Genomic DNA, 22,960 nt, shown 5'->3' with positions numbered 1-22,960 from the left:
AGAAGAAGAAGAAGCTTCATTCTTCGTCTTTTTTCTCCTGCTTCAGCAGCTCTGTCAGTAAAATCTTAACCATTAAAGGTGAATACAAATCTCGCATCAAAATTAGAGGGCCAGAATTTGAAGACTCTATCTTCCGAGGTATGGCTGCACAACACGACGAGCAAGAAGAGAGAGCTTTTGAGACCTAAAGTAGAATCTAAGGTTTGAGACTTTTTCAGGTTCTTCTCTCTTTCTCTCCCTCAACACTAAAATCATGAATCTTATACTTTTCTTCAATGTCTTTAATATATCTGATTCTTAATTTTACCAAACAATTAGTCCATGTTTTATGTCGAGAAATGACCATCAAAAAATTCCTTTTGTCTGATTTACAAACACCTTCTTTGGCACAGACGAGTCTAAGACTTAGAATTTTTCCATCTGCATTTTTGTTAGAATATTTCTTGCGGACACCAAATCCCATCCTTCCACTATAATCAATCCAAAATTTCCATGCCTCTTCTACAGTGTTAAAGGTTTTTCCCAATTTAGGTAGCTAATCAAATTTTACATCCATATTTTGGGCATTCAAAAAAATAATAGAATCATTAGACATCCTAAAATGAAAACAAGAATCAAAAGAAAAAATATTTAAAAAAGTAATTTTTTAATTGTAACAAAAAAACTAATTTAAAAATTTAATTATAAGAACATGAATATTAAAAAAAATCATAGAGCATAGTTTATTAATTTTCAATCAGAAAACTTATAGCTTGAAAAAAAATTTAATATCAAAATAAACGTATTATCAAATTATTGGAAAAGAAGACTTGAGTAAGAGAATTAAATAAAAGAGAATCAGAATGAGAATGAAAGCACAAAACCTCAATGTCAAAGGAGAAGAAGCATTATCCTTATCCTAGTTTGTGATGGCTTTCTATTAGCATTAGAAGACATCATTAAAAATCAACTACTTAAAAAGAAGAATATAATAAAAGTTCAAAAGTTTAATTTTTCAGAGAAGATGGTGAAATAGAAATAAGCGCGGGAAGATAATAAAAGTAAAAAAAGCTAGAACGTGAGAATACTAGAAAAATAAAATAAAATCATAATTAAAATTGTAATTAAGACCGTTGATTTTATTAAAGGTTGAGATTAAACACTGGACAATGTCAATTTTTTCTTCCACTGAAGAGAATCTGTTTCCAATTCAACTATTAACAAAATTCCTAAACCCAGTAAGGTAGCAACTCAGAAATAAATTGAACAAGCAGAAATAAATTGAACCAGTAGCAGGAGAAGGCTCAGGATGCTGTTGCTCGGCGAGGAGAGGCTGCTCAGTGACGGCTGCTAAAATCAAGAATAATAACAGTGAACCCTAAAATCAAAATCAAGAACAAATTAAAAAATTAATAATAGCAGTTAACCAAGATAACGATTGATCAAGAGTGCAATAGAACGACAACTCCGAATAGCTCCTATGGCAGAGCAATAGCTCAGCGACGACGATAGCTACTCTAATAGCGGCGTGCAACTTACCGACGAGATCCTTCGACGAAGATGGTCGTGGCTCCATTGATGAGCCCCAATAGAGACCACAGTAGCGCTGCCCTTTTCTCTCCTTGTTTGTCTCTCTCCCTTCCTCTCTAGCTCGACAGCAGCGACGGCTTCCCCTTGTTTCACCAGCGCTGTCGTCTTCTCCTTCTCTTCTCCTTTTCCATTTCTTGATCTGTGTCTCTAAACTCTCTCTCTCTCCCCTTCTCTCTCTCTCATGTCAGTCTCTCTCCCCCTCTTGCTCTCTTCTCTGCGACGACAACGGCAAATAGCGGTCCCCACCTCCGCGTGTGCCATCCTTCCCTTTCCTCCTTTTATTCTCTTCTTCTTCTCCCTCGCTTCTCTCGTTTTGCATTTCTTTCTTTCTTTGTTGAGTGGGTGGGTGGGTGGTTTTGAAATTAGGGTAGGATTAGGATTAGGTACGGGAAATTAGAATTAGTGTAGTAAAAGAATTTTAATAAAATTAAAAGGTAGAATAGTAATTAAAAATTAATTATAATTCATTTAAATTATGCTAAAAATGTAATATTTATATGTCAGTTTATTAATTAATTTTAAATTTTAAATAATTTTTTTAATTTAAAATTAAAAATATTCTATTTTATTTTTTATTTATAAAATTAGATTTAAAATCTCAATATTTAAATTAAATCATATAAAATTTTTATTAGTTTTTAATTATTAAAATTTTAAATATATAAAACACCTAAAATCATAAAAAAATATATAGGAACCTTTATTTATTTAAACTCAAATGATCAAAACCGGATTTAATTACAACAAAAGTTCTTAAATTTTGTAACAAACAAATAACTTGTTACAAACAATTTGAATTTTGTGACAAAATAAATTCTTTGTTACAAAATAATTAGACTTTTGTAATGTCGGGACGTGCTGTTTTTGCTGCTGACGACAAACACAGGGAAGGAGTGCGACTAATAAGTGCGAGATGAATACGAAACAAAGAACGACAACAACCTTGAGTTTGAGATCAGAGGCAGTGAGAGACCGGAGATGAGAGAGCTTGAGGAAGGAGTAACAATTTTTTTTTTTAATATCAAATGACATCGTTTTAAAGTTGATTTTTTTATTTAAAATTATAAAAAATGAGATAAAATAGTAATTTGGGATAATTATAATATAATAAATTATTTTAAGAATTAATAAGATATTTATTTATTAATTTATTAATGAATTTAAATAATTAATTTAATTTTAAATATAAAAATATTTAATTAATTTGTTTTATTCATAAAATTAAATTTAAAATTTTAATTATTTAAATTAAATTTTATAATTACTTAACTTTTACTTCTAATTATGTACAAATGACTAGTTATTAAAAAAATCATATAATAGTCTTAACTAATTAAAATCATTATTATATGTAACGACCCAATTTTTAGCACGTCATGATCGTACCAAAAGTAAGGTGTTATTAATCTAATTCCTTTATTATCTATTTAATATTGAGCTTTCACACGTTAATCTATCGATATTTTTACTAAAAAGTTAAAACTTTTTTTATCAAGAACAACTAAAATATATTCACATACTTACTATTAATAATACATTATTGTATTATTTACAAAACTAATTACAAAATTTACCCCTCTAAATAAAATTTCAACTAACAATACAAAAAAAAATAAATTTTAACTTCAACTCAACATTCAAACATATTCTTCTATGCTCTTGCAGTTTCTCAATAAACCTTTGCACCTGTAGTTGAAAGAATGAAAGGGGGTGGAAAGAGGGGGTAAGAACTGGAGAGTCCTTAGTAGGGTCGAGGTAATTAATTAGGTTCATTTTATTATTTGTTACACAGCAATTTCACAACAGAATACATTTTATCTTCAATAGATAGCCAATAGAAACAAACCCCAAAATGCAAGCAACTTTAATAAATCAATGATGCAGAGAAAATTACAAGTCAAGAAGAAAACACACACAATCACATAAAACACATATCATAGAAAAGTATACGTAAATAAATATGATGCATGTCTGTCCTATGCAGTCTATGAGCTCATGTGTCGATTTATATCTCACAACTCGACGTTACCTAAAAACAAGTTTCAGATATGGCTTTCATTACGTAATGTACATGCATATGTGTCAATATGGTTAAGAACACCATCAGTACATGGCCACCAGCAATCGTTTAAAAACTAGGCGCCATGATATACACATAATGGAAAATAGAAATTAACAGTATATGGATGTCCCGAGTTCAATAATCAATCAGTACGAGGATTTTTCTAAGTTCAACGATCAATCAGTATGTACACTAGGCAAGTGAGACAAAACTCTCACCTTTGCAGGTGAACCTTCAATGACTTAGTTCTTGTTTACTAATCTTTATATCTTTTTCAGTTTTCAGTTTTCAGTTGTCAGTTAGGCTTAGCCATTCTCATTCTCAATCATTTACTTTTTCGTATCAATTCTGTAAAACATTATTTCAATCTCCTTTTTCTATTTTTCATGGCTATTATTCTTTTAAATTATTTTAGTTTTCTTTAAATATTCAACTAGGGCAGAAATTTTTTTTATTATTTAAAACTCTTCCTTATCTTTCACTTCTTTTCTTCAATTTACTTTGCTTTTTCCTTTTTTTCTTTTTTATTTATCATTTTTTTAGTTCTTACTTTTAGTATCTCAATTTAACTTCACACTTTTTACTCATCTTTCTCTACGTATCTTATGAAAAAAAAATCATAAAATTTTTATTTACTTAAATTTATTTTTCTAAAACTTTTAAAAAATATTACTATTTATCCTTCTATTACATTATAAATAAAATAATATCTTTTAAATAAACTACTAATATATATTATATTAATATAAATAAGCTAGTATTAATAATAAAGGAGTAATAATATTATAATTTTATTATTCAAAATTTGTTAATTAAAGTCTTATTCTTGAACTTTTAGAAATTATATTCTAACTTCAAGCTTTTAAATATTTTTACGTTTATCTCAACACTTTCATAGATTACTAAAATAATTTTACATAATTTGTAATTTTTAAAACTATCCTTATACTTTTATAAATATCCGTTATACCTATGTACTTTTTACTTAATATCTAAAATATCCTTAAAACTTGTTTAATTACTATTTTTATTTCTGATCTTTTATAAAAATACATCTTCATTCTCAAAATAAAATTAGTGTTGGTGACATAACATCTCCTCAAAAATCGAAACTCTTACTTGTGATCTTTTTAAAATATCTGTTTGATTTTTAATCCATTTTCAAATTTTATGATTATCGATTTTTTACCATTCTTAATTTAATCTTTCAATCACTAAATCACATTAAATTTATCAATATTTTAAATTTAAAAATAGCTCCAAAATATCCTAATAAATCAGTTTTGACAGTCTCATTAAAATCCAACATAAAACACTAAATTAATAATATTTTATCGAAATTCAAATATAAGATCATTCAATTTTAAACCCCAATCACTCAAATAATTACACATCAAAAACACATTTAATTATACAAAATTATCAAATCCTACCTTTATATGACAGCTACCAAAGCGAAACACCAAAAAAAAATTTTAAATGAAAAACAAAAAAAACGTTAAAATCGGCTATTTCACTTCCTAAATTTCTACTTGGCCGAGCCATGCATAAAAGGTCAGTGGTGCCATTATTGATTTTTTTTCAAACAAAGTGACACCAATGTAAAAAAAAAAAAAAAAATTACAAATATTTTAATTAGTTTAAATTTTTTACTAAAATTACGAATCTTAAGAAATTAAATACCGAAGGTTCATGACTTTCATCGAGATTTCACGTTCTCTATCTCTCCCTTTCTTGCTTTCGTTGAAAATGAAAGAAAAGAAAGAAAGTGCATATGTGTTTAAAAGAAAGAGGTCATGTGTCATGTAAAGGTTACGTGTCGTGTTTTTAAACTTTTGAATTAACGATTTAAATTATAAATATTTTAAATGAATAATTATAAAATTTAAATATATTAAAAATATAATTAATAATATATAAAGATAATATATATAAATTATTTGTATAAATAACATTAGTAACATAATAATTATAAAAATAAAAAATATATAATAAAATATTATTAAAACAAAGTTAAATTCATTAAAGAATACTAATATTTATTTATAATGGTAAATTTTAAACTTAAAATCTTAATTACCAAAATTAAATTATAAAATATTCATTATTAATAAATTACTAAAATTATAATTTTAATTATTTAAAATATTTTATTATAAAAAAATTATATAATAATTTTAATTAATATAAATTCAAAGTATCATAAAAATTAATTTAAATACCTTTAACAAAATAGTTTCTAAAAATAAAAGTTTTAATAAAATAAGTCATAAATTATTCATAATTAATAATTTAAAATATAATATTTAGCAAAATATCAATCACTTAATTTAAATCCAATAATTTTTATCATTTATAAATTATCAAAATTTTAGTTTTAATTATGTAAAATATCACATTTAATAAAATTGTATATAATAATCTTAGTCAATTTAAACTTCAATAACCATAAAATCAATTTGATTATATCTAACAAAATAGTTTTCAAATAAATAATTCAATTTAATAAAATAGGTCATAAATAATTTATAAGAGAAGTTTTAAAAATACGAATTGTTATATTATAGACCGTTTTAAGTCACTCTTTAAAATCGTTATCATAGATCTTTTTAGGTCACCTATCAAAACTGCGTGACTATAAACTCCTTTTTAGGTTACTCTTTTTCAAAAAATTGTAATCATAGGCTATTTTAGATCATCTTCCAAAACCGTGACCATGGATTACTCTCCAAAATAGTTATTATAGATCTTTTTATGTCACTCTTTCGTAAAACCGTGACTATAGACTCTTTTAGGTCACTCTTTAAAACTGTGATCATAGATTCTTTTAAGTTACTCACCAAAACCGTAAATATAGACCATTTTAGGTCACCCTTTTTCAAAAATATGTAATTATAAACCCTTTTAAGTTACTTCCCAAAATTGTAATCATAAACTCTTTTAAGTCATTTTCTAAAATCGTGATCATAGATCCTTTTAAGTTATTTTTTTTAAAAAATCGTGATCATAAACCCTTTTAAGTCACTTCTTAAAATTGTGACTATAAACCCTCTATAATCACAATTTTTTCCTGTGACAAAAAATCGTAGGCATGGGACCCAAAATATTGTATTGATAAAACATGAAAGTGTTTAGATGTATACTGTTTTAATTTAGATATGTTGTTATGTATTATGTATCCGATAGTAATAATTCTCACTCCCAAAACCAGAAAAAGAGTGTGTTCTTCAAGAAAACAAATTAGCACACACAGCAAGCACTTCTATATATATATATATATATATATATATATATATATATGCATGTGTATACTAGAGTAATGTGAAGGACGAAAACATATGAAATGAACTTAGTGAGTTTTCAACCCTTCTCAAGGTTTCAGCAATTGACACACCATATTTGATATCTTCTAGTCATAGAATGGCCTTTTATGCTCTGGAATCTCTGCTGATAGTTGCACCATTACAATAGGAAACACCTTATTTCCGAGACTCGCTCTTGTTGGAGCATGTGTCCAAATACCCTGTTCTTAGCCGTGGCGTGCTCATAGATCTCGCCTTCGCTTTGCTGGATTCAGTCACGGCCATGTAAGTTGGAAGGACCGGAGAATTCGGTAGGGAGATATCAATAGCTCCAACCGAACATCTTTTTGTATGCGAAAATGATCTCCGGGGAATCGAAATTTGCGGGCTGAGTCCTTGATGTGCTTCTCTTGTAATAAAGTTCGAGGGATGATCTTGTTTGTGGTGGTGTGTATTCGAGTCATCGGCTTCCTTATTTAGCCATTGGCCTAAAGTGCGGATTCTCTCGTTTTTATATTCCTTGTTGTGAACAGATTCTTCACTCATTTGGGGAAGTTTTCTTTCCTAGAGAAGGCATTGCATGTAGTTTATCAGATGAATGACATGATAAGAATAGTATTAAATAAAAAAGTGTTTGGGAGACAATAAAAAATTAGCTAAAGCAATCTAAAATTATCTTGTTTAGTATTTATTAATTATTGTTACAATTAATAAATATTAAATAAAATAAGTTTGGATTTTATTTTTTGTCTTCTTAGCATTATCCGAAAAAAAAAAGGAGGTCAATATCTCATTATTTTTGTTACTATTATTGTATAGAAAATAATCATATTATCCATACACTAAAATTTAGACACTAAATATATCAATCATCCATACATATATATATATATATATATATATTAAAAATAAATTAAATGATATATGTATTTATAAAATAATATATAATAACTAATTTGGTAACTGATATTTTTTGTGCATATATAGTATTTTTGAAAATAATTAAAACAATAATAGTTTAATTTCTATATATTGTCAATACTAAAAGGAGTTTACATTCCTATCTAATTAGAATATTATAATGTAAGTAAAAATAGTCTACTACCACACTCAATATCTCAAAGAAAATTACTTTTGTCTATGGTGCAGAGCACTTGATTGATGTTGGTATAAAAAATATTACAAAGGAGGTGCATAACAAGTAAACTCAATAGAAAATTTGAAAAGAAATAAAGAAAAACTTGGGGAATGTTTGTGATTTCGTTTTTTATTTCCTTTGTTTTTCAAAATCGTGTAGTAAACTTGTTCTCACTTTGTGATTTTATTAGTTTCATTCTTTTGTTTTTTTTTTTTTTTTTTTTTTTTTGTTGACTAACAGTGCTACCATTTTATGTTAAATCAAACGAGATTACCCTTTGTGAAAAGGAATATTGCTTCATGCGTTCTCTTTTGGCAGCGGCCTCTTGCTTTCTCAACCATGTGGCTTCAATATCTTCTCTTGACTGCAACCTAGAATCCCAACTTATTGGACTATGTCTATGCCCTTCTGGCTGTAGCTATATTCATGAGATAATAAAAACAAAGAAATTGGTCACAATATGCACACTTTTTCTGGAGATGCTAGATGTACTAAACTGGCAATTGAAGGAAGCACTAAGAGATTAGAGTGAAATTGAAACTCAAATCAACCTAGAATCTGCATTTTCCACACTTTATCTATATAAACTATGTTACATTACATACCTTCAATTCTTTTTCATGTAACTTGTTCTTTTGCTTTGCAAAAGAAATTATCTGGTCTTTTCTGTACCTTTCTTCTATTTGGCTGATTGTTTCCGGGATTTTAACTGCACTGGTGGCCGAATTCTTCAAAGCCCTGGACACTCGACGTCTCACTGCTTGACCACGAATGAGAGCTTGCAGTTTTGTCACTCCCTTCAGTCCTCTTAATGCTTTCCTTGCCTGTTTTGATTGAGTTTAGAGCATAGTTACATGAATTTACTGATTATGTCACGTATCGCGTTGCATTCCGGGACGCCATGGACATACTTCCCACGAAATATGTGATATATTGCTTTGAGAAAATACTTAGTTTGGTCTTGAAGTTACACTCGCCTTAATTTAGTCCTTGAAGTTTTAATTATCTCAATTTAGTCTCTAAATTTTTGCAATTGACTCTGTGACTGAAATCACCATAGGATTAACATGATTAAAATTTGAAAAGTTTAGAGACTAAATTGAGGCAATTGAAATTTTAAGGACTAAATTGAAGTTCAAGTGTAACTTCAGGTATTTTCTCTATTGCTTTCCATGTAACTATGGTTTAGAGCATAAGCCCTTATGAAATCATCTATAGTTTGATTACTTTGACTTTTAATACATTTGACAATAAAAAGATAATCAAATTGATCCAAAAATAGAATTGGCAACATAAGTTACAGCGAACATCACAGTTAATCAAGAGGAATTACATGATGATAGTTATAGTATCAAGTTATATATGATTTGACACCAGTACTTCATATAGTCATAATTCTAAATTTGGATGCAAAAGCCTGGCTTAGTTTCTACTACATCATGTAGAACATAGAAATTATTCAAGTATATATCTACATTAAATTTAGACTATTTGTACTCTGTAGTCTAGAAAATGCACTTATGTGAACCGTGAAGAAAAGCATAGGAGATTAAATGTTTGGAAACTCACGAGATGTGCGCGGTAAGCGCTTTGAATCTTGATGGCGGCGAGGCTCCGATCACCTTTGGCCAAGAACGAATAAGAGCGAGAACCACCGGTGAGCTTGACAACCTCGGCAGCAGCATGTGCAGCCGCAACTGCAGCCTCGGCCGCAGCTGCAGTTGCAATTGCCACTGTCAATGCATGCTTTCTTTGCTCTGCACTTGCTTCAATCAATGCTCTTCTTGGAGCAGTGATTTTTGGGTACTGTTGTTTCCCCTTTAGCCTTCCAAGTCCCCATCCCCATTTCTTTGGTTTCTGAGACCGAAAAGAGAAAAAGAAAAGAATATTAAACGAAAATGATTGTAAAAATACACCAAAGTTCTTGGCAAATTCTTACTTTGTTGTTTGACTCAGATGTGAATAACCTCTTCACCCACCCAAACCAGCTATTCTGTTTTGCCATGAAGATTTGTGACATCATTCAAGCAAAATTCTCCATTCACCTTTCTATGTTCTTAATTAGAACACATATTATTGCTACACCAAGCAAAAGTAAGTAATGGTTATAATTATATATATACATGATTTAGTAATTATTAAGAGATAATTACATGGTTACTTCCATGTTCAGCAATCATCATTTGCTGGCTTATTAGGATTACAAACATATAACATGTAACATGTACGTATGTAACAGAAGAGCATTAAAAAGAAAAGAAAGACACAGAAAACACATGTTTAAAGAATAATCACATCTAACAGTATAACAAGTAACAAAGCAGAATAAGCTACTTCTAGAAACTAATCTTTCATAAAGGAATAACCTATGTTGTTGCATGAAGAATGGTAGTTGTAAGAAAAAGAAGCCCCTTAGACATGGATACCCTTAATGCTACTTCAAGCTTTTTCAACTTTTTGCTTATGGTTCCCCTAGTGGGATCATTCCTCCTTTGGTCGTTTCATCACAATTTGTACCTATAACTTTCTATCAATGTGTTTGAACTTTGAACATTGAACATTGAGTACCATCAATAATAGTATTGGAGTAATATATTTATTTTCTTTAACATAAAAAATGTAGACAAGTCTGATACTCATCAGACTACTAAGACTAAAGCATGTTTCTCAAACTCAATGAATACTCGATATCTTTAGTTTAAAGTTGCAAAATTACTAAATTTTATATTTTTATGAAATATATTTTGAAATATTTATGGTATTAGTTAACAAAGATATGTTCTAAATACCCATTAAAATTATAGTAAACACCTATTTTTTTAATTTTTAAATTGGACATTTTGATTCCCAACAGATTTTTATTATTATACAAGTCTTTGAGATAGATTAATCTCTTTACAAACATGACAAATTTATTTTATAATAATATTTGATGAGATCTAATTGTCTTATAATAAAATGTATTTGTCCAAGACATATATTAAATATTTTATTATAAATGATAATAAGATCAAACTATCTCACAAAAATAAAAAACTTTTAAAATAATAAAAAATTTATTAAAAATTAAAATATCTAATTTAGAATTCGTTTAAAACTAATTTGAGTATATACTCTTAAAATAATTTTTGAAAAATAATCATATAAAAAATTAATGAACTTAAATCTTTAATATATATTATTATATTTATTAAAAACAAAATATAAATTTTTCATTAATAATAATCTTAACTTATATTTTAAAATCACACATTCACACGTTAACAAAATTCTTATATGTGGACTTTTATTGTCATCAATTACAATGATATATGGTCATAATGAAATGAGAGTAGGGAAGCGAGAAATGCATTGGGAAAGGTATAAGGAAGAGTATTGTAATGATGAGGCCAATGGGAGTTAGCCTACAAAGGTGACTAAAGAAGCCGAATTCCATTCAACGCATTTTGGCTCTGGGGACCCCTCATGTCTCTCTTGCTCTTTCAACTATCAATTAAACAACTGCATGCTATGGTCCATTTCCATTGCAAGTGTCAGGTTCCTTGAATCTTTACCAAAATGACCTTTTGGTTTTTCTACATTTCGTTACGTCCAAAAGAGGCAGGGGAACTGGCATTGATCATTTGAATAATTTGTTGTTTCATCTCAAAAAGTTGCAGCTTTCTTTATGAATTAAATTTTGATGTTGTAAAGTATTTCTAGTTTTTCTAAAAAGTTAGAATTTAATTTTAATTACGTAAAATAATTGTACATCGTGTATCTAATTTTTTAAGAAAAAATATAGGAAGTCAATAGAATATTTGTATAATGTGTTTAATGGAGGTTTAAGGAGTATTAAAAATATAATCATTAGTGTTACCTTTTTCTATCAACGTAAACTTTTGGGATGAGTGGTATCATGATATGGTATTAGAGCTCTAGGTTTGAAAGGTCAAAAGGTTAATCTTTGGTAAATCCCAAAATCAACTTAAATTTTTAAGATGAGTGATTTTATGATATGAAATTTTTATTATTCTTATTACTCAAATGATTATTCTCTTACTCTCTAGCAAGACTCATTTTTTAATTAGAGTAATCTTATGAATTATCGTTCAAAAGAAGGATGTGATTATACCAATTTATTACACGGTTCGGACTAAGTATGAAAATTAAACTCTTTTTCTTATTCCTATCCTACATTTCAAATGTTGAGTTTTTAAGTTAGCTTTGCATGTTCCCGGTAATAACTGGGTTTTGGCTAAGGGCGACACAGCAGAGTTGCTGTTCGTGCAGAGACCACATATACGAGTAAGCACATTATCCAATTGGCATTGGCATTGATTTCAAGATAGAAGGGAAAATTCTTCATGTTAAATTCAAGAAATAAATAATAGTGTGAGTGTGACATATCCATAGACAACGCCGAATTCATCTTGCCCCAAAGTCAGCATACCAATAAATATCCGAACCACCATGGCTTCCGTTTAATACACAGACCGTAAATTTAGTTTGAAAACGTCACTAGCTGAGTCCCTCTTGCATAGAAATTATTTGATATGTTATTTTAAAAAGAAAGATGAAATTATTGTCATACTACACCTTGATTACTCAATTATTATCTCCAACTGTGCCGTCGTAAATTATTTGTCATTTTAAAATTTTGCTCTATTAAAAAATTAATGTTAAAAAATAAAAATATTATGTTGTTTTGGACCGACCTTCCAGACTATGTTTTGAACATGAACCTATGTCTGGACTCAAACAAGAGGCGACTAACCCCGAGTCCAGGGTGGAATCCGCGACCGTGGAATCTCAAGAGTTAATAACCTTTGGGAGAGAAATCACCAGGAATCTCACCAAATCCGGAATTTCATGGCGCCGCTCTCCTACCGCATAATTAGGGGCCTTAAAAGCTCAATAGAACTACACACACTAATCCAGTAATCCTAATCTTTTTACCTTTTGGTCTACCCATTAATTTGGGCGTCGCCGGAGTTAGGACACGCAATATATATCCTATTCGCAGGTATTCAACGCGGATCAATTTATTCCGATAAGATTTTTTATTCGATCCGTTGTGGATAAGATAGGATGTAGTATGAATTTGCCTGCGAGTAAGATAGAGTATCAATTTAAGATATATTCTACTCTAATTTATCCGTACCCCTAATATATTATGTGATAAAGGAACTCACTCAATCTTTTAACCAATTTTTTGATGTAACAGAAAATGAACTCACTTAACATAATTTGTCCACATCATGTGATAAATTGAAATTGAAATTGAATAAAAAAAAATTACTTTATCTTCTATTCAATTTTTCGATGCAATAAAAAATAGACTCATTCAACCTCACTTATCCCCACCATAATTTTATCATCAAACTAGAAGTGTTTTTTCACATTTTTGATATCTCCGTAACGGCTACAATAGTTTATGAAGTATTTATATACCTCAAATTAAATTAAAATAAAAATCTTAAGTTTACTAATATAAAGTCTAATTTACTAATTAAATAAATAAAAATAAAATACATGAAGTTAAACTAAATATTCTAACACTTCAAAATATAAACTAATAATTATAAAATAATATTTGAACTCTTTGTGCCATTATTCGAAGCACATATTGTCGTTGCTACCTTGCTGTGGTGCTTTTGTCTTTGCTCTACCCTTTCTGTCGCAACTGTTGTACTCATCGCTGCTATAGTCACTGTTGCCTCCTCTAAAATGAGCAAAAACCACCGTTTTACTCTGAGAAAAATATTTTTTGTCAAAATTATAAAATTGCCATTGCGGTTAAAATGAAAAATGTACCACTTTTTGCTTTAACATAATCTTGTTCTACGTTTCAATCACGGAATGGATAATCTCAATTGTTAAAAAAAATTGAGAGTGTAAAGTGTGATCTGGAACTCTTTATTGTTCTCTTTCTCATATTTATTTTTGGTTCCACTTATAAAACTAATAGTAAAAGATCACACTTTATTCCTTCAATTGTTAAAAAAAATTGAGAAGATCCATTCTCTTCAATCACAGGCTTTCAATCACAATCATCTATGGCACGTGTCATAACGGGAATGGATCCTTTCAATTATTAAAAAAAATTGAGAATATAAATTGTGATTTTTAACCCTCTATTGTTCTCTCTCTCATATTTATTATTGGTTCCCCTTATAAAACTAATGATGAGAAATCACACTTTACTCTCTTAATTGTTAAAAAAATGGAGAGGATCTATTTCTATGTCATGACACTACCCGTAGGTCGACTTCTGGCCATTAGCCACCTGTTTTTTGGTCACCAGAAAATCCGCTTTGTATTCTTTTATATATTTTTAATATATATTTTATATTTTAATATATATTTTATATATATAATTAATTTGTGATTGATTTTTAGTATTTATATAATATAGTTTATCAAAAAATTCACTTCAAAATAAAAGCTTTACAAAACTTTAGAATTTTTCATTTCAATAGATAATTTTATGGATATAATTTTCTTAAAGTCTTATCTTTATTATAAATGGTTCTTTTAGTAAGAGCTATTTTATTGAGGAGTTCTAATTGTCAAGAGGCCAAATAAACTATTCTTAAATATAGCCTTTCAGAAATCAGATGTCATATCTCTAAGGACGACGTATTACAAGATTGTATCTTATAGCTTGGCCAAACTTAATTAATGCTGTTTTAAGCAGAATTGTTCTAAATAACTACTCATAGTAGTATAGTTATCTTAGTATCTTATACTAGTTACCATTAAAGTTTTTAAAATAACAGAAAATTTGGGAGGAAAGTAGTGCATGTCTGGTTTTTGTATTCAAATTTGGTCCCAATATTTGGTATAGTACTTGATGAGATCACGTTCCTTGACTTATTCAAAATTGTGAAATTAGTCTACGCCTCTCTATTGTGGTCCATTAACACATGGGGAACAAAGACGAGGTGACTTTAGAGCTGTTTATTGACAATAAAAGTCATCAATGCATAGAATTTTACCAATTAAACCCTTTTTTTTTCGCCTTTTCTATCTATGGGATTTCTAGCAAAACTGAGGGAGAAAAAAGACGCATTCTGTTTCAATGTCCCAACAACTTGTTCATTATTAGGGGAATAAAGGTCCAGCAAATTAAAACTCCGCTTTATTATGATTGAACCTGAAGTTTTTTAAAAGCAATCATTCAATTAATTCAATCGCTTCCTTCATACTTAAACTTCGTGGATTATATATTATTTTATAATAACAACAATATCTAGCTAGTAATATCCGCAACTCTATCATTTATGCTATGATGATTATGTAGCAATGTTCAATGTTACTCTCTATTCTTGCATGACTGGATTAGGTATAGCTCGTCTACTTCAACGATCGACTCCAAACTATTTTTTTGAGTTTGAACTTGTTGTCTGAGTGTTCGAGTGTTTGTCCGGAGAGTATGCTTTGATGTAGAGATAATAAAGTAGAAAAATACCTGCAAAAGGCATTTTAATACTTAAATTAGTTCAATATATTTAGAAAAATCATACCTTGATAAAAACGTCTTATCTTCTTTAGATGTGAAGTCGGTTTTGGCAGTTGCATTTTTTAAATTTTTTTGCATTAAAAAAGATTGATATCATATCAAAACATCATGATATTTGTTTTATGTATGATGACAAATTATAATCGTTGAAATATGTCATAATGTGAGGCCGAATTATAACGCTCTGTCCGAATTATAATGCTTGAGACCGAGTTATAACATAACAGCCATATTACTCTTTATATCATATTCACGGACTTGTGGAAGATTAATTATTTGGCTATGATGCATTTAAAATGGTCTTAGTTTAAATATAGATTATGGTCATAATTTATATTTAAGCATTGTGTATAAAATGATCCAATTGCATAGGTCAACCAATGATCACATCTTCAATCAAAAGAAGTTGACAAATAAAAGCATGTTAAATGTTAACATAAACACCATACATTACATTCTACCCATGATTCTGAAAATTAGATCGAATCAGCCAGTCAAATCGGTTCAATGAAAACCGATAATGAAAACGGTCCAATTTGCTGTCAATAATTATTGATTAGAGAATCGTTTGAAAATTATTGAACCGGCTAGAAATCGGTTAGTTGGATTACACCGGTATCCAGACGATTCTATGAAAATGACGTGATTTTGTGTTAAAACTTAAAAAAAAAAAGAAAAACCAAATGTGCAAGGAGCTGAAGCCTGAAGTCATTCGCCCATTCCATTCGTGAACCTTCCCCTTTGAAGCAAAACCCTGTGAGTTAATAGAGAACGGGATAGTGAATCAAATAGCGCAATTCTTCAAGGCGTGTGTTACACACACTTTTTTTTAGGCTTAATCCGCCCCCATCAATGTACAATGGTGTGCAAAATGGGTTACTAGCGAATTTTCTACAGGATATAATGAAGAACACTTGACTTGTTTATGCACTCACACAGTCAAGCCTTACAATAAATGATAATTTATAAAATAATATTCTATATTCTTTCTTTTGCGCATAAAGAAAGTGTTGAGATGGATGTATAGTAATAATGAAATGGGAGAAATTTATAGGTACGGAGTACATGCAACATGCAGCTACGTACTCAACAGACACAACTTTTCAAATAGTTACAACCTTTGAATAAGTTACAACTCTATGAAGAGATGTAACTCTTCAAAATAGCTTTTCACATATTTTGAAAATATATCTCACAATCCCCCACTATTTTCAAAATTCTTTTCCAATCCTATCATTCTAGAAGTTTTATGCTTTCAGTAATGGTATCTTGTGATTTGAACCCTTACCTAGTAACCAGTGGTTTTCACTCATCCGAATTTAAAATGGTCGACAAGCTTTGAACCATTTAACTCGTATGAACAAGCGTGCACTGATAACACATAAAATTTCGGTATCATTTAGATTTTATGTTAAATATGACACATTTAGTATACTACATGGCTGTGTGTCTTGTATCCTTTTGTGAGCGCTTTAATAGTAAAATCTTAACTCCAAGAACCGGCCTCAGTTCACACTCATATAGGTAGACTCTATCAAAAGTATCCCATAATTAAATACTTTAGCAATAATATACTTGCTATAGGTCTATTAAGAGCAAAAACTCATCTTGTTCCTTTATACCATTATGGTTCTAGCAATGCTCCCCTCTTGGGGCGTTGAACGCCCAGCAGGGATACCCTGGCTGGCGTTCAACTTTACACTCCACTTGGAGTGTTCTGTTTTCACTGCTATGAATTCTGTCTCTTGATTGATGCACATGATCATGACTCTAAGAACTGAAAGAAAAACAAAATAAATATGGTTGAGTAAAGTTGGGTTGCCTCCCAACAAGCACTCTTTTAAAGTCACTAGCTTGACCTTTAGCTCCTTACGGAGGTGAGTATGGGCTCAAATTTTTGCCCTTGATAGTCAATTTTCTTCCTGTCCTCTCATGAATGAGTTCTACATGCTCTAGAGATAGGACATGACTCACTGTATGTGTAAGGCTGGATTCTTAGTAAAGACAACTCTCATGTCAGGTGAGAGGCCTTCAGTAGGAACTTTCTTGTCCCTCCAGTCTTTAGGTACTTTCTTTTTAGTACCTTTGTGCTTAGAGCTTGTTGATGGTTGTCCAACACCAAACTTAGAATTGATGTCTAGAGGCTCTACAGAGCTCTGCACAGAAAGAGAGGGTTGGCACACTAGGTGTTGCACAATTATCTCTCTTTTGGAGGGAGAATTGGGGTGAGGTATCTTAAATAAGATGTGATCCTCCCCTAACTTTAGGGTCAGTTCTCCCTTAGCCACATTAATGATAGCATTAGCTGTGGCTAGGAAAGGTCTTCCAAGGATGACACAGTCATCCTCATCCTCTCCTATGTCCAAGACAATGAAGTTTACAGGGATGTAGTGGTTTTCAACATTAACCAAGACATCCTCCACTAAGCCATATGGCTTCTTCATGGTCTTGTCTGCCATCTCTAATGAGATGTGTGTAGCTTGTACCTCAAGGATTCCCAACTTCTCCATTACAGAGAGTGGCATGAAGTTGATGCTTGACCCTAGGTCACATAGACTCTTCTCAAAGGTCATAGTGCCTATGGTACAAGAAATCAGAAAGTGTCTAGGATCTGGAAGCTTCTGAGGTAGCTTGATGTGGCGGAAATTGGCGAGTTAAGAAATTATTATAAGAGATACATTGCAAGTACAATCCTTAACCAGCCGAAAATTCGCTTATCAATTTAGAAGGGTTGTCACAATATTGAAATTAAAATACTGGGAGTATGAATCCCAGGTTGTCTCCCAACGAGTTGCAGGAAGATGTGCTATTTTATTAATCAGGTATTTTCAAAAATGGTTGAGTTGATAAACAGAAAATTAAATCAGAGAAATTAGATAATTTAAATAAAAGCCTTGACTGGGAGTAGATTAGTTGGAAGCCCTATTCTTGTTGAAGTACTCTCAAGATTAATTGATAATTGAAGGTTGCTCTGCTTAGTTATCCCTTACTAGGTAGAGGAAAGTCAAGCAAGTTGGAAAGCTATTTCTAGTCACAAGTCCTAATCCTCTCCCTTGGGAAGGACTAGAGGGTGATCCAACAATAAACCCAATTACAATTTTTCTCTTGAGTAATCCAACTCAAGGTTTCCTTTCAATCATCTCCCAATCAAGTTATGGAACTATTCACTCATTATGTTTGTAAAATTCACGAAATAAGAAAAAGAAATATTGGAAGACATGATAAATAATAATCAAAGGAATCAATTAAAAATAAAAATAGTTCTTGTATTAATAAATTCCAAAAATAATCCAATGTCAACTTTTGGAAAAATTAGGAATATGGAAGAGTAAATGAAAAATAAATAACAAGCTATAATGACTGGTACCGAAGGTAGACTCTTCTCAAAAGCTAAAGCCAAAAGTCTTCAAATCCTAATATATGAATGTCAAAGAGAGAAAACCTAGGGGAGGAGAAATTTCAGATCTAAAAAAAAACTAAAAATTATGCGGAATGAATTGTTGTTCTGTCTTTGCATGTTCTCTGGCTCTAATATGTGTTTCTGGGACGAAAACTGGGTTGAAATCCGGCCCAGAAACTCTGCCAGCAACTTCTGAAATTCTACAGATCACGCACGTCACGCGGCCGCGTCGTCCACGCGTTCGCGTCACTCAGCGTTTCTCGTACCACGCGTGCGCGTTGTCCACGCATTCGCATCGTTCGTGCAGCTTCCAATCCGCGCGGTTGCGTCAGGCACGCGAGCGCGTCATGTGATTTCTTTCGTTTCGTGCGGTCGCATCATCCATGCGACCGCGTGACTTCTCGCTGGTCATCCCCTCAATTCTTTGTGTTCCTTCCATTTTTGCATGCTTCCTCTACATTCCTTACGCCATTCCTGCCCTATGAAGCCTGAAACACTTAACACACAGATCACGACATCGAATGGTACAAAGGAAGATAAAAATATATAACTAAAAGGTCTTTAGGAAGCAAGTTATCAATCATAGAATATTTTTAGGAAGGAATTGTAAATACATGCAAATCATATGAATAAGTGGGCAAAGACTTGGTAAAACCACACAATCAAACACAATATGAATCATAAAATAGTGGTTTATCAACCTCCCCACACTTAAACATTAGCATGTCCTCATGCTAAGTTGAAGGAGATGAATATGAATGAGTAGGAACATGTAAGACTCATGCAATGCAACCTATATACATATGAATGCAACTATATGATTTTGTCTACATGATTAAAAATAGATAAGTTCTCTAAGACAAAACATGGGGTAGATTTCACTAATTCAATTCATATTGTAAAAGCAGATAAATTTGTAAGAAGATAGCTTGTGAAAGCAGGGAGTACAGGATTGAGCATCGAACCCTTACTGTTGGTGCGTGTGCACTCTAATCAACTCTAGTATACGGGGTAATCACTCTATCCTTCTCTAATCATGCTTTCAAAAATTTTGTTTTTCACCTAATCAATCAACAATTTTAAAATGCCAATACAAACATCATGAGGTCTTTTCATGGTTGTAATGGGGCTAAGGTAAAGGTGGGGATACACATATGGCTAAGTGAGCTTGTATATTGAATCTTCAATTAACCTAAGCTCTCACCTAACATACATATATTCTATATAATTGCAACATTCATCTTAGCTACCCGAAATCTCCTTTTCACATTCCATATTCATGTCTCAACCCTTATTTTAATTTTATCACATGTGCATTGATTATTTAAACTCTGACTTATTATTAGGGTAATTTTGTCCCCTTATTTACTAAAATAAAGAAATTTTTTTTTGTATAGCTTATCAATGCACATAGATTTGTAATTTCCTTTTATGGTTTCACATGAATAGGTACCCAAATTCCCTTTATTCTATTATGATATATTTTCTATTACCCTTTATTCCCACAATTTTCCCATACTCAGTTAACACACAAATTCTATCTTAAGCTAACCAAAGATTCAATTAGGATTTTCAATTGTTTTCTGCTTAAAGCTAGTAATGTGGTAGAATATAGAACGAATGGGGTTAAAAACAGCTCAAAGTGGTTAACAAAGGTAATTAAAAAGGGTTGGCTTATTTGGGATATGTGAGTTAAACAAACAATGGCCTCAATCATATGCATGCACATAACACATTAATTTTGGACATATAGGATAAAACAAAATTAAGATTACAATCATAGAGAAGTAAACACAGGAGAAAAAAATGTTTATGGTTAAATAGTGTAACCATGTATTTAGGCTCATGGTCTCACGGGTTGTGTATTCTTTTAGCTCAAACATCCTATTCCAATTTCAACTTCAAATAAGTTTAACATAAATATTTTGATTTAAATTAGTGAAATTTTCAAAAAATATATGGTCTTAAAAGAAACTTATTGTCTTTTTAATCATGTAGAATATGCATGCAAATAACCTACTAATATGCAATCTATCCTTTACTAAAGAAGAAAGAAATTGGCGTTAGGGGAAAAGAATTACCTCTGGAAGTCAGGTACTGACCGATCTCCCCACACTTAAGGCTTGGCACTGTCCTCGGTGCCATCTGTCAAGAACAATGTTGGGCTGGTGGTAGTATCTCTATAGTCAGGACCATCATGGCTCCCTGTGCTGGTAAAGGAAGTGGAGTCTGGAGTGCCTGGGTCCTCTTCAGGTCTGTGGTTGCCTGTGAGTAGCTCCTTGAGGTATTTGAATCAGCGCTGGTTGCGGCACTCTCGAAGCTTTGCTTTCTGGTCTTGTTGGTCCAACCTCTTCAGTATTTGATGCAGCAGCTGACTCGTAGATGGTGGAGGAACTGCACCATCTTTTGTGGACTGGCTGGTAGTGGCAAATGGTGGCCTGAGATATCTCCCGTTAGGGACATACTGATCATCCCATGGAGGTATGGCTTTGGTGTCCCCAGCTCTGTAAGATACTCCGGCTGCTGAGATAAGATCTGAGACCTAGGCGGAAAAAGGAAGGTTGCCTGCGATTTGCACGTGTCCCATAGCATTCCGGATGTGTCTCGGTAAATTTAGAGGCTGGTCTGTGAGGATGCACCATAGTAGAACGGCCATGTCTGCGGTGAAGGAGGACTCATGAGTGCTCGGGAAGACGTAATGGGACATAATCTGTGCCCATACGTGAGCCTCTAAGGTAAGTGCGGAAGCTGAGATTTTCTTAGGACGGGAACGATGGTATCCGAAGATCCATTTGCTGCCAGATTGTGCGATAACTTTGAGAACAGTGTCCCAGTCAAATTTGTACGCCTACCGCTTGAGGGCGGCTTCTTGAAATGTGTCCAATCCTTCTGGAGCAGGGAGAAGATCTAAGGCACGCTGAATGGCCTCTTCTGTAATGGGGACTTGCTTCTGACGGATGTAAACAGACTACAGGGTCGGCAGGTGGAAGTTGGAGTAGAACTCAACTACCCAAGAAAGATTAACCTGTCGTGGCTGTCGCTGTAGGAATCTCCAATGTCTTTGTGCAATTTACGGCTCAACAAATTTGGCAATACGCGGTGGAAGGATAAGAAGGTGTTCATTATTGTAATTTTGAGCTGCCAGAATGGGGAACATCTGCACACAGTAACGATTGGAAAATTGTACAGTGTCCTTTGCTGGGAAGGCTCTCTCCTTTTCATCAACCTTTATAATCCTTTTAATTTTTTTTGTTGAGGGCTTGACTGCAGTTGAAGAAGGCTCTGCCACTAATGCTCTTTTTGTTCCTTTCCTTGCTGTGGATTTGAGGGTAGCTTTCTCTTTGTCTTTCTTGGTGGCCATCCTGAAAGGAAATGAGGAAAGACATTAGCATTTCAAGGGTTATAGCAAGGAAAAGAATAGGAAAGGTGGTAATCAATGCATAGGAATGGATAATGATGTGAACACATGGTCATGACTACAGGTGGCAGATCAACAATGGAAATATAGCAAGTGCATGTGATGACAATTAAATGCAAGGTGTTTATTGGCATGCCGGCAAGGGCATGAGTAGCATAGATCAAACATTCAATGTCCAATTTAGATTACCAAGTCTTTCAAACTAATAATATGTTTGTAATAACAATTATATATAATTAATAAAATATAAAAAGGGTTTTGTGAAAAGCAGGCATTTAGAGTAGTAGATTTAAAAGGAATCTAAAAGTAGTGCAAAATTCCATATGGGCATTTTCACAAACACATAGCATGCATGTTAAATAAGGTATGGGAAATATTAGGTTGAACATGCAAGTAACCCTTAGAAAATAATATATAATTATTAAACAAGTCCTAAACAATCCATAAGCAACATAAAAAAAATAATGACCCAAATAAAATTCCAACACCAATAGAAGGAATAGGAAAAGAAAAAGAAAACATGGATAGGGAAAGTAGAAGAGAAAGAAAAAGAAAACATGAGAATAA

General features: G+C 31.6%; 1 protein-coding gene across 2 annotated transcripts; it reads right to left on the bottom strand.

Moving 5' to 3' along the window:
* Window positions 1-6,776: 6,776 nt before the first annotated feature.
* LOC112789674 (protein IQ-DOMAIN 12) lies at window positions 6,777-10,828 on the bottom strand. Of its 2 annotated transcripts, none has more exons than XM_025831673.3 (6): window positions 10,438-10,828; window positions 10,011-10,150; window positions 9,641-9,928; window positions 8,677-8,895; window positions 8,346-8,483; window positions 6,777-7,497 (listed from the first exon to the last, which is right to left on the bottom strand). In XM_025831673.3, exons 2-6 carry the CDS (start codon window positions 10,092-10,094, stop codon window positions 7,111-7,113), a joined length of 1,116 nt encoding a protein of 371 aa, XP_025687458.1. In that variant the 5' UTR covers window positions 10,095-10,150; window positions 10,438-10,828; the 3' UTR covers window positions 6,777-7,110. The 2 variants fall into 2 exon arrangements, with proteins under 2 accessions (XP_025687458.1, XP_025687456.1); XM_025831671.3 differs by having other exon boundaries at window positions 8,346-8,489; window positions 10,438-10,776.
* Window positions 10,829-22,960: the final 12,132 nt, after the last annotated feature.

Source organism: Arachis hypogaea, chromosome 3 (genome assembly GCF_003086295.3).
Source record: "Arachis hypogaea cultivar Tifrunner chromosome 3, arahy.Tifrunner.gnm2.J5K5, whole genome shotgun sequence".
Taxonomy (NCBI): Eukaryota; Viridiplantae; Streptophyta; class Magnoliopsida; order Fabales; family Fabaceae; genus Arachis; species Arachis hypogaea.
Note: the sequence above shows the minus strand (reverse complement) of the source record. Positions and strands in the feature narration are given on the sequence as shown.

Excerpts from the sequence above, each read along its gene's own strand:
- LOC112789674 (XM_025831671.3), bottom strand. The coding sequence starts at position 10,094 with ATGATGTCACAAATCTTCATGGCAAAACAGAATAGCTGGTTTGGGTGG. Across the intron at positions 9,929-10,010 it reads CATCTGAGTCAAACAACAAA|AAACCAAAGAAATGGGGATG; the intron begins GTAAGAATTTGC and ends TTTCGGTCTCAG. Across the intron at positions 8,490-8,676 it reads TACATGAAAAAGAATTGAAG|CTACAGCCAGAAGGGCATAG; the intron begins GTATGTAATGTA and ends TCATGAATATAG.